Genomic DNA, 17,723 nt, shown 5'->3' on the forward strand with positions numbered 1-17,723 from the left:
CCTCTGGTGACAGGAGCCGGGTGCTGCACTGTAGAATTACGTGCAGCACTCGGCTCCTGTCACAGTGAAGGAGCCAGCACTACAAACACACTGGTGCCCAGGGGCAGCCCGCACCTCCTGGACCCCCCGGAGACACTAAAACCAGGGTTCGGGTGCGCGTGCCCGCCCCCACATGTGTGGCCCCGCCCACTTGTCATGAGTCCCCACCCCTTTCCCCGGCGCTCCTGCTTGTACACCCGCACCAGGTGCAACTAAAGGTGAGGACGCCAATGCTTCTCCCTCCCCCTGCCATCCAGCCCAAACACATGTAAGTACTGTAGTTAATAGCAGTGCTCAGGGTGTGTGATTGGCTGTGTACCTTGTGGTTGAAGGTGCACTACGTGTAGCAAGATAAACGGGAGGGATAGGGAGAAGAGCAGGAGAGCAGAGTTGTTGGATTTGGACCTTACAAACAGAGAGCAGAGGTTCAGGGTCCCAATGATTTCTTGGTTACTCCTCGTGTGAAGTTATAAAGACTGATACCTGATATGGAACCTTGCAGCAACAACAGTTTTGTTTGCATAGTTCCTTTCTGGGTGAGGACTGGAGGAGGTTACTCTGATAATGTGATCAGCTTTTAGCACCTTCCTGTGTCTCCTCCCCACCATTTTTCCCTAACAATGTCAGTTGTCACCTCACCCTGCAGGAGGCAATGCTGAAAGCACTGATTATTATACTGCTGGTGCCCATTTTACACGCTATTACATCCTCCTTCTTCTCCATACCCCTATACCCTGCCCATGCCAGGGGTCACCTCAGGAGGCTATACTTGCACCTCTGTAATTCCCATGTGCTATTTATCATGTGTCAGACAAATCACACAGATCAGCACATAGGTGGGAATGATTCTGTATCCATGTATCTGATATATAATGTGTGTGTGATACTGATACATATAATTTGATTATTAAACAACCAGGGGATCTGTTCCCATTCTGTGCCAATAGTTTGTGCACTAGTAGTTGTTATATTTCACTTTACTCTGTTCTGTTTCTTCTATTTGTGGAGTCCTACACTCCTGCCAGACATAGACTATACTCATCCTCCCACACACATCTATTGTGTACAAAAGTGGCACATCTCACTCTCGCACACAGATATTACATATACATATACTACAGGCTAAAGGTTTGCCCAATGCAGGTACATTTCCTGAAGCAGCCCGTTCTGACAGCATGTTGCTCTTAGTGCGCACTACAGTTTTCATTTGCCACCGTAGGAAACATCCCCGAATGGCAATAAATACGCCCATAGGCGGAGCTTGACACGCCCCCTCAGCGGCAGCACATTCTGCTATCACCTATAATCTCCCTGAAACTGTTTTTTAAAAGTTGGCAAGTATGATTCAACCTCCAATCCCAAATCACCAACCCTGTATGTCATTAACCTTCTTATTTTATCAGTCTTCCTCTTCATTGCCATTGCTATTAAGGTTAAATGACAATATAACAGAACTAAACATGTACAGTACAAATAAAGTGCAAATAAAATCATGTTGACAATCTGGTGTCAACATGCCGAATGTAGACAAACTGGCTGCAAACCAGACAGAGGGGTCGACAAAAGACAGGTACAAATTGGGAACGTAACATAATAAAGTGTTAAAGTCCTTGGCGCTTTCTCCTGTCAGGGCCAAAACTAGGATTTTTGTCACCCGGGTCAAAGCAGTAATTTGGTGTCCCCCCACCCCCCTGCCATAACTATATGCTGTCTTTTTAGTACCCCCCCCCTGGTTTCTGTACAGCAGTCTGTGTCCCATCCCCCCTTCCTGTATCACTGCAGCAGCCTGTGTCTCTCCCCTCTATATCACTGCAACAGCAGCAGCCTGTATTTGTCCCTCCAATACAGCACAGACCCAGATTTCAGCAGAGGTTATCTTTTATCATAAAACAGAATCATTACCTTTTGCTGCCTCTGTGCTGTGCTGCTTTCCGAACAATGCACCCACCTGACTAGGCTCTCCCTCTCCTCCCGCTAGCGCTGCGCCCATTCCTGCTCCTCACTCCCCTCACTGCTGTGCTGGGGCTGGCGGGTCTCGACGATAGGGTGGAGTGGACTGTGGATAGCACAGTCTAGAATCCCAAGCACTGTCTGCAGACAGTCAGGTGAATGCAGAGGCTGCACATCCTACTCCTCGCTAGACATGATGTCTTAGAGACCGTGCAAGGAGCAGGGCCGTAGGATCCGACTCCTAGAGTACTAGTAAAGGTGTGTACACACTGTGCGATATTTTACACAATTCGGACAATTTCAACACATCAGAATGGCAAATCATGTAAAATATGTCCAAATCGTGAGTGTCCACTCACGATCTCGATGACGATTCGCGTACCCGTGGGTCGTACATCGCATATTCAGATCTTGCCTACTGCAGGCAAGATTTGCCAATCTCATACATGATTTTGTGCAATAGATAGATTTTGTGTACGATACATCTTAAGTCAGATAGGACAGTTTTTAGCACCATATCGTGTCCTGGAGTGCCGGGAGAGTTCAAGGGAAATTGCTTACGATATTGCATTGTGAGCACATCGTCTAGTGTGTACGCACCTTAAGAGGAGCTGTGCCACTCTCCATACCCTCTTCTGGCCGCTGTGGGCGGCTGTGTGACGTCACGTATGTGGCTGTGCACACGTCCCCCCTCAGTTAGGTCTAGAACGAGGTGCTTTACTGGACCTCTGACTTCACAAGCACGTGACCCGTGACAAAAGGGGGAGAAGCAAGGCTCAGAACGGGGGCCAAAACTGTCCCTTCGCGGGCTCGCTTAGCTGACCATGCTTCACTTGCCACAGGTTTCTATTCCCCCTCTATGCCCACGCCTATAGTAACACTGGTAGCTGACCTGCCCTGCTGTATTGGCCACGTGGTTGTGACTTCAGAGGTCCTTTCTCCAACTTGGATCTAGCAACAACCACCCCCCTCCCCTAGATACGTCCATGCCTCTCTGGCAATGCAGGGACTGATTCTTCTCATGTCCAGCCTTCGCCACTACTGCTGGCAGCGGAGACTGGAGACAGCAGCTTCAGGACTGGGGCAGAACAGCTCTGGCTGGGGGGCCCACTGAGAGAGGGGGGCCCGGGGTGGTCCACATCTCCTGTGGACCACCCTTAATCCGGCTCTGTCGGCCCCCCTCAAATCTGGCGCCCGGGGTCTGTGCCCCCCTATCCTCCAGTTGCGGCACTGCTCCTGTTCACACATTTTATATATCATTAATTCTCCCAATGTATTCACAATACAAAAATAAGGGGAGACAAAATGAAAAGACAATGTATCTAAGGAAAAATTTGGAACCTGGCAGAGAAAATCAATGGGTGAGGAATAGAAGGGTACAAGCAAAACATAAGTAGGAAAGCCAAGGTAAACAACAACATAAAATAAAAGAGGCTAAAGACAAGGTGGTCAGAATCTAGTAGGCCTACTGTATTTATTTTTGTTCAACAATTGCAAAGAGTTCTTGCCCCATTTTATAATAAAATATCACTAGGGCAGACAGATGATATTCAGAGGCCTGGGCCAGTGTTGGTGCATGTAATATAACTTACGGCTCCATGCATGCGCAGTTGAACTAGAAGCACATTAAGCAATGAAATATAGTTAGGTCAATGTAATGAGGGAAGAGTGCCCCCTACACTGAAAGGCATAAGTCTGGCCTGTTACAGTATGTTTGTGTGGAGTGTTATGGTGGGTGTACTGTAGCTAGGGGTTTTGCATCAGGGTTTGAGAACATACTGTGTTTGCTCTATAGTATATATTATAACTTTTGGAAGCAACTTTATTGTAATGTATGATACAAAATGTAGTACTGTACATAAATTGGAGACCAGAATGTTACAATACTTCTCCAGGGAGATATTATTGTAACTTGGTGTTTATGATATGTTACATCATTCAGTGATTGAGAGATTGAAACAATATTATATTATATATTGCATATATTTTTGAAGTATGCTGCATTAACAGGCAATTATATTTTACTGTACAGGTTGAGTCTCCTATATCCAAAATGTTTGGGACCAAGGGTATTTTGGATAACGGAATATTCCATATTTTGGAATATTTGCATATCATAATGAAATATCTTGGGAATGAGGCCCAAATATACACACAGAGGGCCTGTTTCAGACCCGGTCGCAAGCACTGAGCGCTCGCAACCGGGTCGATGTTTGCCCACTGGGCATGCACACGATGGAGCCGGCTCCGTCGTGCGCATACGCGAGACCCGGCTAGCGATGGGTGCTCCGTCGCTCCGGGTCTCGCACCAAAGGGGGCAAGCTGTCAATGGTGAGTGACAGCTCGCCCCGTTTGGTGGGCGGAACGGGGGGCGTTCCCAACGGAACGCTTACCGTTTGGGGGCGGCCCCACTGACATCACCAGTGTTTGAGCCGAAAGCTCTCCGGGGCTTGCGGTCACGAGATCCTATCACAAGGGTCTTGTCGCCAGCCCGATGGTTGCGATGGTCTTGACCATCACGACCATCAACCTGGCTGCTCCCTATAGCTGTGGGCGGTCACCCACAGCTATGCGAGCGGCCAGGAGGCCCCTCCAAAAAAAAAAACGCTCTAATTCAGAGCGAGCGCTCTTTCAGAGCGTCCGTCTCTGAATCAGGCCCAGAATGCATTTATGTGTTATATACACCTTATACACACAGCCTGCAGGTAATTTTGTACAATATTTTCAATAATTTTGTGGCTCAAGCAAAGTTTGTGCATATACATGAAATTAATTTATGTTTCATATACACCTTATACACAGCCTGAAGGTCATTTTATACAATATTTATAATATTAATAATTTGTGCCTTAGACAAAGTTTGTGTACATTGAGACATCAAAAATCAAAGGTTTCATTATCTCAGTCATGAAAAAAAAAATTCTGTATATCGGGATATTCCGTATTTCGGAATATTTGGATATGGGACACTCAACCTGTACTATAGTGACATTCACATGGAGCAATTGTTATAATACCAAAGGAAAATGTGAGGAAAGAATATAAATTGGAATGATAGTTTCAGCTTACTGAGGTGTATGGGGCTAATTCTGAGTCGGACGTAGCAGCATCTACTGGCGGCCGCCTTTATGCTGGTTTATACAGAATGCAGCAACAGACTTCTTTCCATGCGCCCACATTTAGTGCCCGTACACACTGTAATACCTATTGGTGCATCCTTAGACGCCAGAATCAGTAGAACCATCCAAACTTGCACCAGCCCCATGGCACATGCAATTTCTCCATCTGGCCATGGCCTCCTATGCTTGTGGCTGTGCGTCACTCCCATAATACGCCCACTGTGGGGACCAGTTGAGCGGGCACTACTAACCACCTCCCAGTCACGCACATTACTTTTCCACCACCTTTCTGGTACTGTTTGACATGACCGCAGCAGCACCTTTGTGTGTATACTCTGTGTGCCTATGTGTTTATACTCTGTGTGCCTATGTGTGTATACTCTGTGTGCCTTTGTGTGTATACTCTGTGTATCTTTGTGTGTATACTCTGTGTGCCTATGTGTGTATAGTCTGCGTGCCTTTGTGTGTATACTCTGCGTGCCTTTGTGTGTATACTCTGTGTGTATTTGTGTGTATACTCTGTGTGCCTTTATGTGTATACTCTATGTGCCTTTGTGTGTATACTCTGTGTGCCTTTGTGTATATACTCTGTGTGCCTTTGTGTGTATACTCTGTGTGTCTATGTGTTTATACTCTGTGCACCGTAGGGGTTTTCAGAGTATTTGGATGTGCGCAGTTTCAAATACTATCAGCATTGCGTGCGGATTGCATCTGACTGAGAATTAGGCCTGTGTATCTGGTGCATGGGCAGAACAATGCATCACTGGGCCCCAGAGCAAACACTGGGCAAGAGCCCAGGGAGGCCATCCTAGCCTCCCAAGCCCTGTTTTGATATCAAATGTGACTTCATTGCTCAAGCGTAAGGCAGAGCAGAGAGCAGGCCGATTAGCAGGCAACTCAAAAGGGCAGAGTAACCCAGCTTTCCCCTACCCTACTCATCTCTGACCATCCCCTGCAGTGACATTGGTTCTGTCCCTGATCTGATGCCTTTATCCAAGAAAGCTGGAATGGGCTGATAGGGGCAGATGTCCCTTGATACCTCAGATTGGGCCTGATTCTGTTTAGGACGCTGCAGTGAGCATCTTTTGCTAGTCTTTCGTATGCACATGTGCATATTTCCTTCTGTGATCTCACTCGCAGTGCTCGGACGCCACAGCCTGATTGACTGGCCGCAACCATTTTTTGGTGGAGGGGCGGTGGTATCAGGCACCATGCCAGTAAACACGGGTGTGTCTGCCCCATTTTCTGGGCGTGCTGAAGCCAGGGGCTGCAGCTTTGTACGCAGCTTCACTGGATTCAGCTGTGTGAAAACAACGGCTATCCTGAGGAACCTGAATGTCTGCTTACAGCGGGGGATGTGACCAGGCAATGATGAAGCATTGGGAGCAGGGCCATGGGCATGACCACATGATTGCATCATCGCGGCCCCGTCCCCTCTTCACAATGACAAAAATATTGTGAAGCAGGGGGCGGGCCCACGATGACGCAATTCAGAGCGCTGTGGGGGTTTCTAGTCTACTCTGGGGAAGGGTCGGTGATATCCGGGAGGCTCCCGGACAAATCTGGAGGGTATGGAAGCCTCAGTTACTCAGGTGACTGATGTTTACACAGAGTGATCCAATGCTGCATCTTCAGGACACAGCAGCTGATCACAGTAGCATTTAAACAAGACGCCAACAGCAGAAATAGAATATTATTGCACAGCTGCTGCGTACAGAGATGCAGTGACTGTGTAATAGCATACAACTCTGAAATAGGCCCAGTGTGATTGGAGATTTGGTTCCATGCACAATGACTGCTGATGACCTACTATTTTGCTTTACAATTAACTATCATATTGGCTACTGAGTCAAAATAAAGCAACACAACTGTCAATGTAGAGATGGAGTTATAAATTCCCAAGCAATCTTTGATCTGAACACCTCGCTGGGTTTCTAAACTCTAGGTAACACTATTTCATTTCAAAAGCAGAAAATCATAAGTCTGTGTTCTTTAGCTTTTACATTCTGTTTATTGACCTGAGGTTGATGTTTGCAAAATACAATGATTTAACAGTGAAAGCATCTGCAACAAAGAACTGGAGATCTCATCATTTATCCCTAAAACGTGCGCAGCTTTTGCCTTTCCTAAGCAATTTGTCACTTTTTTTCATGCTCAATCACAAAGATTTCACAGATAATTCCCCATAAGTAAAAATGTAGATAGCCATCGTATTAATGATTAATGATAATGGCTTGGAGATAAGCCCTTTGATCAAGAAGAGATATTTAATGTATTTTCTTCTCTCTGTTTGTATGATGAGCAATGATAACAGGTGTCACATATCTATATACTGTTAATGAAAAGCATTAGTGAAGTACAACATGAGTATTCTCAGTCACAGACATATCTGGTAATTCAATTAGAAATTGGATACACCGTTTAGCAGGGAGTAGTTGGATGCACATGTGTACATTGGTGGAATACTGGTGGTGTCCATGTGTTGTATCCTGTGCAGCTATATAAATGCATTGTATCCAAACCCCACATTTTATTCAGTGTATTCAAGGATGGGTGAACAAATCACCATGTGTTCCTTAGCTACACAGTTCACATAGGGGCGTATTTATCAATCTTTATGGCTCTTTAAGCAGAAATAGCAGTATCCACATTATTTTAGTATCTCTGCAATTAACAAAGGCTTATAGCAAGAGATATCAAAGATATCTCCTGTGTTCATCTACGTAATGCACAATACTGCAACTTGAGCCCCCAATAGCTAATGCCATGATGAGATGGTGTTAGTCATTGTAGCCTGTAGGTTTTTTGTGCAGAGAGGATCCCTGGTTCCCTCTTTATTAGCCTACACTAGCGCATGTGCTGCCTAATGACTGTGGATCTGCTGGGTCAAAAGTAATACAGTAGCTTATGCTATCACTTTACTATTTACTGTTCAACCAGGTCAAGCTATTATTGGTTCTACTGTCCTAGCCCAAAAATTTATTCCTTAACTAAGAATGATACATTTCGGGGGCCCCACTGCTTCCAATGATAAACAGGATCCTTATTCTCCTAAAAAAACAAACAAACATTATTTAAAGCAAATGATTTATATACTGTAGATAAGAACACTGCTTCTGTCTGTCACTTTGTCTCAACTAATCCTCCTAATTTAAATGAGAACACCAGCTTTGTTAGGAGTGGAACAATTGTCTATGAATCAACTGTAGGCACACACTAGTGAGGGGTCTAGTTGCTTTGAACTGCTGGATGGCTGATTAAAAACTTTTAGTCTTAAAATATTTAATGTAAATAATTAATGTAACACTGCACGCAACATATTTTGAATGGTTGCTGCTCATACCTTGCAGTGATACCAGTAGCACCTTGGCTCCTACCTCCAGCCTCATGTTTCTGCACATCTAACTTAGCTCAGGTCATTACAAGGTCCACTTACATTTGTAAGGTCCATTAAAACAGCAAAACATCAGAGCTGTAAAATAATTTTGAAAGGTGCACTGGTAGCAACCAACACTGTGTTCTTATTCTCTTATGAATTATTAAAGTGTTGTGCATTGCAGCTAACACATATTAGCTAAGGTATTTTAGCCATCTTACAGGTAGGAAAATCATGCGTTTGCAGTTGCCCAGACTCCACCCTTTGATCCACTTATACAGTCGTTCTTGCTTTTCTAGTGGGAAACAATTGCCAGAGGGTGAGTGTGAGGGAGGGGATGTAGTTGACATCCCGGCAGTTGGGGTGCAGGCGCTCAGAATCCCAAGCCGGAATCCCAACAGCAGTCGGAATCTGGGCACCAGAATCCTGACCGCAGCATCCAGATGGTAAGTATTAGGGTTAGGGGAAGGGTTAGGGTTAAGCTGCGGGGGGTGAGGGATAGGCTGCGGGGGACGGGGGAGGTTAGGGATAGGCTGCGGGAAAGGTGGATTAGGGATAAGGGGAGGGTTAGGGGCTAGGGCTAGGCCACTTACCTTTGGGCATCGCGATTCTGACTGTCGGGATGCCACTGACGTTATTCTGACCGACGGCATCCCAACTGCCGGGATCCCATATTCACCCTGAGGGAGTATAGGAAATAAATTACCAGGAAGGGGATAGTGGGAAATAAACTATAGGGCAGTGAGAAAATTGTTAAATACAGTTTCAAAGTATGAGCAGATCAATGGCGTGCACAGCACACAGTGGACTGTACAGTCCCACCATCTACATGTGTGCTGTACGTCCCAAATGCTACACTATAAATGGCGGAGTATATGTAAGGGAGCACCTCCATGGTATGGTGTCTCTGTCTCCAGGGATGGTCATGGCCTATCTGCGATCAGTAATAAAGAAGATTGTAGTGGTATGAGTCAATGGATGAACTGAATATGAAATTATTTGCATATAAAAGCTAAATAGGAGGCCTAAGTGTTATCAGGGTTGGGTATGTATGTAGTGCTATGGTACCAATAAAACATACTAAAAAAAAGTCTATAATATGATAGCATGCTCGTGATCTCACAGCTATCCCCTTGGCCTCATAGCTTGTTTGGGCTTAGGGGCTTGTATGTAAACTTTACTTACTTCTATGGACATATTTATAAAAATTTGCATTAAAGTTACATTTTAACATTGTTGTAAGTGAATAATTTTCAGAAACCCAAATCCCACCTCTGCTAAATAACCCTGGTTATTTTTTTATTATATATTGATGTTTGATTGAGCGGCAGCAAGCAGTATATACTGTACTTTATACTACTACACTAATTTGTGAACTGCTGTTTGTGATCTTAGCTTGTCAGACACATCCTCATTCCCCATGGCATTGTAATATGGTCTGCCTGTCACAGAGAAGGTGATCTGTGCATCCAAATTACTTTTAATCAGCAGTAAAAATGATCACCGGAGTATGAATCACTGTGTGCACCTTGGCAATAAATTACTATGAGTTTGAATTTTTCCTTAACATGCAGATATGTGCAGGAGTCTTTCCTTTACAACCAGTTGCCATTTCTATGCGTCTTCTCTGTATGTTCAGCATCAAAAATTTTTTTTCACAAAAACTATATTTTATGTAGAAGGAAGTATAGTATTTTGCTTATGATGCTATAATAATGAAGCATCACAAACAAAAGACAAATACAATAAACACCAAGCATTTTTAGTGATATTATTGACACTCATTGTACCTCATTTAGCACAAAATGGTAAATACACTAGACCTCATTTTTGAATCATACTTAACGCACAATGCAAAATGCCTTGGTGCGTGAAAGTGCACACATTCTCCCAGCGACAGTATATGCGCTCACTAGAAGAGTGCTTGCTGTGGAGAGGCGCACTGTGCAAACATGTTCAGTAAATATATCAAAGGTACTGTACAAGGAGCAATAAATACAGATTTTACCAGCAAAGTGCACCAAAATGTAAGCATTTCAGTGAGATTTGCCAAATGTCATAAAACGTTTTCTATCTGCTATTGTACATTTTTGTTGCACATATGTTTAGCACTTTTTATTCATTATCTGAATATTTTATAACTATAATACTTATCATTTTACAGGGTCAACCCGGACCTCAAGTAAGTAAAAATAAAAAAAAAACACTTTTCATGGCCTGATATTACTAGAGTTTTTTAAAATCTGAATTTTCAACATTCTTGAAATAATTCCATTGAAAGTTGAACATTTGCAAACTATGTCATGTGTCAGAAGTGGGCAGGAGCTGATCCTTAACTACAGACGGACAGAATCAAGCAGGTACAGTGCAAAAGGTGCATAATGTCTCGCTACATTATCTGTATTATCTTTAAATAAAAAAAGTCATGTTTATGTTTGTTTCACTTGACATGCAAGTGGTTGCCTGGCAGTGTTAAATGTACATTTGGTAATATTAATACTAACATATGAAGCTTACTTTGATAACTACAGTATAATGCACACAATAACAGAGTCAAGTAACTGCAGTAAAGTAAGGAAAAAAACAGTGATCAGTTACTGTAGGTCTATTCTAAAATCAAATGTACGTTTTTTCACCATGACAGAACACTGCTAGCACACATCAGATCATAACATACGCCATATGTAGTCATCTAAATTAGCTGGAATATACAGTACACCTATAGCTGCATTTATGCTGGACCTTATTTCTTCTAAGTGCAAATATAAAATTTGCTAACCCACCCCCCAATTGTCTTACCCTAACCCTCACCCTAACCTTAAAAATGTTTGAAAAACATGTGTCGACTATTTGAACCTGTTGACCTTCTGCACTGTGGACCATTTGTCAGTCGACCTTTTGTCCTTGTCAACCTTTTGTACCTGTTCACCTATTGCATGCCGACCATCTGGTATCGACCTATTGACTATTTACATTTACATTGTTGATCTTCCATCCGGGTACCCCACTACCAGTTATCTTTTTGTAATGGCAGGCATCTATATGGTACAGTATGAATGTACAGTAGCAGTTCACCCCCTGGTATAGAGTAGGGAAAGATCTCTAATCTTCACCTTAAAGTTGATATAGTTGTGCATTGCATTTTAAAGTTGTTTGCAGTTACGGCAATATTATTGCACTGCTGTCTGATGCTGATTCATAGCCCAAGAGCCTCTGGTTCCTTTCCAAATAGAAAGTGTGTACATACAAATACACTGCACATTTTTTAATCAGAGATGAGCGATTCGGTTCTACTGGGTTAGGTTCGGATCTGAAAGAGGCATCTTATTGGCTATCTGGCTGTCACATGTTTTGGATTGCCAATAACATAAATATGAACTTGCGCTAATTTGCCGAAAAGAACTGAGTAGAACCGAACCACACGTCTCTATTTTTAATCCAATCCCATCTAACATGCCCACAATCAGATGGCCATGTTTTTTTTTAAAAAATATTTGCTTAAAGCTTCTTGAAGGGTCTCGATAGGAGTAGTGACAACTTTACCCCTATGTTATAACATCTTATGGATGTACTCTAATTACTTTAAAAGGTACAATTTTTCTTGTTTTTGTTTTTCAGGGTTCTCCTGGTCCAAAGGGTGAGAAGGTCAGTTGTAACACCTTAACGGGGTAAAAGAAACCCCACGCGCATCACACCATTTATTGCACTGTGGCCAGGGGACTGGACAGCGGCAAAACATACCTGGTTAAAGAGGCCATCATAGGACTGGATGTGACTGACATATTACCCTAGGACAACCTCTTTTGCCAGGTACACCCTGCTGCTGTACAGTCCCCTAGTTGCAACATTTATCAATATATACTACCCATTTTATTGTATATATTTTATAAGTGGAATGGCAACTCTATGCTGATGTTACACTGGAGCATAATAATGCATAATAAATCCTGTGACATACAACCAGCATTTGTGAGAGAGTCAAAGGGTAGCACAGAGTCATTGTTGAACTATCATCTCATCTTTCCCCTTTGCAGGGAGATCAAGGTGATCAGGGCCCTCGGGTAAGCACTTTCAAAAATGTTACACTGCTAAGCACATTACGTAAAATCTTAGCTACAGCTAGAATTAACACAGTAGCCCCACTGTGTATCTGTTTAATAGCTGCATCTTTTCTGCATGCTCCAGTCACTACCTCAGCAAACTCAGTGTTGTACATCTGTTGTGCTCATAACAAAATAATGCTTTTGGTACCTATTAAACAGCAGAACTCCTACAAAATGGAAATGTGTTTATTCCTATACACAATTACTACAGGGGGGCCGCTCTTTAAAGACACCCAAGCTCATAGTTGTAATAATAGGAGTTTTGCGTAGATTAACATATTATATGAAGTTTTATGGCAGTACTATATATCTGTTGCACTGTATAACGTGCTTGCCTAAACGCTCTATTGCCACAAATGTAAATTTTGATTAGACTAATGGGTAGTATCCCCTCCGTGCCTTCTTATATATATATATATATATATATATATATATATATATATATATATATATCTGAATTCCATGTTTCAGCAGGGTGATAATGCTGGGACTTTTATTTCCATAATAGCTGAAGTGACACAGACATATAAATTCTGGATCTGTACTCTTTGCCATATGCATTGAATGGAAGCTTAAAAATAGAATTGTTATAAATTTTTTTAAAGAAACCAGTCTTGTTTTCGTAGGATTAGTTCTTCCTGAAATAGTGAAACCCTTTTGCAGCCATAGTGATTATTGTCCCTTGATAAAAATACTATAGGCCCTTTTAAACAGCTAGAGGGAGGATAGAATTGATTTTGGGGAACAAATGGACTTTGGTGAATTTTCTGATTGAGAGGGTATATTCCATTCCTAGATATGTGTTGTAAGTGTGTACTAACTGTGTTGTTATATATTGTTACAGTATATACATTGTTGTTGTATAACTAAATATTTATGCCATAGGCAGTGTATAGGCATAAGAAACTAGCTTTGCTAATGGTGGGAAATAATGAATTTAATTAATGATAAAATAATAAATAAAACTGTGTACCACATCATGCATCAGTTCTCTCATTGGTTTAAAAGTATCTATGACAGTGAGAGTCCGTAATGTATACTAAATTGAAAAATAACATTGGTATATAAAGAAAGGACTATGATTAAATGTTCTGCTTTGATAGTCTTCTTTTGGATTTCTAATTATTTCAAGTATTTGTTCCTAGTTCCTGATCTATAACCCTGCTTCCTAGTAATGTAATGTAAGGGAAAACAATTAAGTGTGATATCTTTCATAGATCGTAACACTTTATTTTGAAAATACCGGATCGTTAATAAAAAGGGAACCAGGGAAAATAGATCAGTACCATCAAAACTGTGTGTTTGTATCGGTGGCAAGTACACCCCTATGGTATAAATAATATATGTGATGTCATGCAGTGTAATAGGGATTTTGCTATTCATGCTGAGATAGCAACTGGGAATAATCCTCTCATTAGACACAATCTCTCAGCAGTAATATTAAAATCCAGATTCCACAGTGTGTGTATTGTAATTGATGTTTGTACACCATGTGTGGCTGTGTATTTATTCCCAGTGTAAACCCTTCAATAACTCACATTTATATTTTACATCTATTGGTTTTCCAATTAACCAAATAAATAACAGTTAGGACCTTTCTCTCATTTCTCAATGTACTGCTACTGTCTGACATTTGCAGACTGCTCCAGACATTTTTTTTCTTTCCTCAGAAAATATAAACTTCCCTCCTCATTAAAGCCCACATTAACTATAAGCCTACAGTGTATGCACACATGCAGTGTTTTCTGGATATTTCTTTCTCCTTAGAAATAGATATTAAAAATACAAGTGAAAGAACTATGGCCCTCATTCAGAGCCGTTCGCTATTTGCGGTCGTTCGTTCAAAAACAAGGGGTGGCTATTCAAATGATCCGTTCGCAAATTGCAGTCTGTTCACACCTCTAAGTCTGAACGAGCGAGCAAAACATACGCTCGTTTATTTGTTAAAAACGCCCCCTGGCCGCTCGCACCATACGTCATGTCCGCTATTTATTAGATTAATCGAGTACATCGACCAGCGTATGAACTGCTCGCTATTCTTGTGGTTGGTGTTTGCTACCACAAATTTGCGAGCAGTTCTGGCTATAAAATAACCCAGTGACGTGGTCAATGACGCTGCTGTATTAATTATGCACACCCATAATACGCCCGTTTTGACCTTTAAGCACGCCTGCGTTCGGATCTCCACTCCCCGTTTTCAAGCACCTTCCCCTGTTACCACCCACATACGCCTCATTCTGTCACTCAAAATAGCAGGCACTCGCTATATAGCGTACACACGATTTTTGGCCGCACTGACTGGTTCGCGCATGCGTACTAAAAACCGTACGCATGCGCAGATGTGCAAACATCGCTCGGAACGAGCGTACTGCCGCTAACGAGCGGCTCTGAATGAGGGCCTATATATTTACAAACTCCTGTAAATTACAATTCAATATAATATTGTTTCTTGAGACGGCCCAAATAGTGTAATTGTGGCTATCTTGCAATTGTTAGATGTGATTGCAGGAGCTGCTTACCCTGAAAGGTGCCTCACTTTTACTATTATTAGACAATGGGGAAATGGGGTGTATGGGTGCAGCGCTACATCTGATGTGGTGTTGTTGTTACGTGATAATGGTGAGTGTAGAGATGGGGTCGGTGTATTGTTAGTGTATACGTTTAGGTAAATATTATGTTTTGTCAGTGTGTCGGTAAGTAGGGGTATATTTACTAAACTGCAGGTTATTAGAAGGGGAGATGTTGCCCTTAGCAAGCAATCAGATTCTAGCTATTATTACTCTAGGACGGTGCTAAATAAAGGAAAAGTAGAATCTGATTGGTTGCTATGGGCAACAACTCCACTTTTATAAACCTGCACTTTAGTAAATATACCCCTAAGAGAGAGATTTATCAAAGCTTCAAGAGAGATAAAGTGGAGAAAGATAAAGTAAAGAACAGTCAGATTCAAACTGTCATTTTACAGGGCGGTTTGAAAAATAGCAGTTAGGAGCTGGTACTTTATCTCTCTCCAGGCTTTGATAAATCTCCCCTAAAGTATCTACTTCCTTTAGAGTAGTAGTAAGCTTAACCAAGCTTTGTATGATTGATGATGTACATACTGTACAGCCTTGTGGCTGGTACTGACACTGGGATGTGTCTTGCAGGGCCATAAAGAGGGCAGTGCGGCTAGTGCCATCTCACAGGCCGGGAAGCCCTGGGGTGGGACTCCCCATGCTCAGCTGCCCTCATCCGTCTGTCAGCTCCTGCATTGTGAGGTGAGAGACGTCTCCCACAGTTGTGCAAGGAGCTGTGGGATCTCTACAGCTGCTTGGAGCATCCTCAGGACACTCCTGACAGTTATGTAGGTACCCAAGGAATGGAGTCCCTGCCCACTGAGGCATGACTTTATGATGCTATGCATTCAGGAGGATGGGGGTGGTGGCAGCGGCAGCACAGGATGCACTGCTGCCCTGTTACGGGGCTGTGTTTTGTATTGGTGGTGCAGCGGATCACTTTATGAGCATTTTGGTTCCTACCTCAGTCCTGACATTCCTTGCTGCAGGGACAGGTGATGTGTCAGTTGGTGCTTTTGGGATCTGCAGCCTGCGATGTCGGGATCTTCCTTACATAGTGTTCATTCTAGCACCCTGCACCTGTTAAAACCCCTGCAGTTCCTATATACTGCCTGCGGAGTTGCTCTCTGCTTTGTGCTTCTAGCACACTCAGTGGATGCAACAAACTGCTGAGTACAGCAGTTGTGTGCTATAAGCACCAGGCAGGAAAGAGGAACTGCAGGGGTTGTGACAGGTGTAGGGTGCTAGAATGAAGACTATTACACGTTGCAGGTGGATGATCTAAGGGCCCGATTCAGAGATGGATGGTATTATAGAGCTGCACAGAAATGGCTGTGCAATACTGTCCAACAAAATGTAAATGCAGCAGGAGGTGTCTGGAGGAAATAGACACCTTCTTGCTGCATCTGAGCGATCCATGTCCAGTGTCCGTAGAGGCTGCCTTGGATCACCAACACAAGGTTGCTCTTTGGTCAGGCTGTGTAAGCTGAGACTTATTCAGTCTGGCCGGTTCTTGGCCACTTGTGAGGCCAGGAAATCTACATCCACCGACGCTGACCCTGGCCTTGTCTCTCACAAAAACCGAAGGCAACACGCCCTGTTTCCAGAAACGCTGAACAGGAACATCCTTCTCTGCCCCCCAAACGCTGCAGCCTGTCAATCAGGGTGTGCATTGGAGACACTGCGAGCAGACAACAACAATCAGAGATGTTCGCAAACCATCGGGTTAGCGTACAGCTCTGAACCAGCCCTAAGTTTGTAATATTACAGCACTTAAACTAGGTCCACAACATGGGCTGTATGGCTCTCTGTCAGGGATGCACAATAGAGATGTGTGATGATGACCTGCTACCTCCCTCCGCATCTGTCTGTGTCTCCCTTCCGGGAAGTCAGTGAATTATTATATTGCAGGAGTCAGGGACTGTATGTACAATGTGTATGTGATTATACTGTAGTCTCATCGGATGTGGCGGGTAAATGATTACAGCTGGCTGATTGCTCCAAGACTTCTTCCCCTAGACTAGGGCACAGCAAGTCATCATCACACATCTCTATTGTGCATCCCTGGGAAAGAGCTATGTAGCCGTATTATAATTTTTCTGTATGAGGCACTTCCCACGCTTAGGGCCGTATGCAATTATGTGCGAAAAAACGCATTTGGCGAAAAGCATTCGTATTGTGAAGTTAACGCAACATTCGCCAGTTTTGATGCAATCATTTTGCGTACTTTCTCAATGTGCGCTCCCGCTTTTCGCCCTATCCAATTGCAAAACACACGAAAATGCATCTGTGCGATAATTGTGAATGGCGAGAATAGCGAAAAGTACAGCACATTTTAGGGAAATCACTCTGTACCCCATAAAAAGCCTAAATGACACTGGAAATCAATAGATTAATATTAATTAGTGTATTAATAGCCCTAATAAAATAATTTTGGCTTCATAAATTGTGTGAAGTGGTTGTTATATGCATATTTCCATAAGAGTGGAAAAATTATATAAAGCAATTTCTTTTGGAGAAAATAATTGCTGAAGTTAAATTCCTCCAATTTAAATGGGTGTAAATGGGTGCTAGTATATTT

The 17,723-nt window shown here is 42.9% G+C and overlaps 1 protein-coding gene across 1 annotated transcript in view; it reads left to right on the forward strand.

Annotated features, from left to right (window-relative positions):
• Positions 1–17,723, forward strand: part of COL25A1 (collagen type XXV alpha 1 chain) — a 519,499-nt gene that overhangs the window by 348,046 nt on the left and 153,730 nt on the right. Inside the window, exons 5-7 of the mRNA XM_088479454.1 lie at positions 10,649–10,666; positions 12,103–12,129; positions 12,519–12,545. Coding sequence (XP_088335580.1) covers positions 10,649–10,666; positions 12,103–12,129; positions 12,519–12,545 — 72 coding nt within the window. The remainder of the gene's footprint in view (positions 1–10,648; positions 10,667–12,102; positions 12,130–12,518; positions 12,546–17,723) is intronic.

Source organism: Taudactylus pleione, unplaced genomic scaffold (assembly GCF_031769625.1).
Source record: "Taudactylus pleione unplaced genomic scaffold, aTauple2 ptg000236l, whole genome shotgun sequence".
NCBI lineage: Eukaryota > Metazoa > Chordata > Amphibia > Anura > Myobatrachidae > Taudactylus > Taudactylus pleione.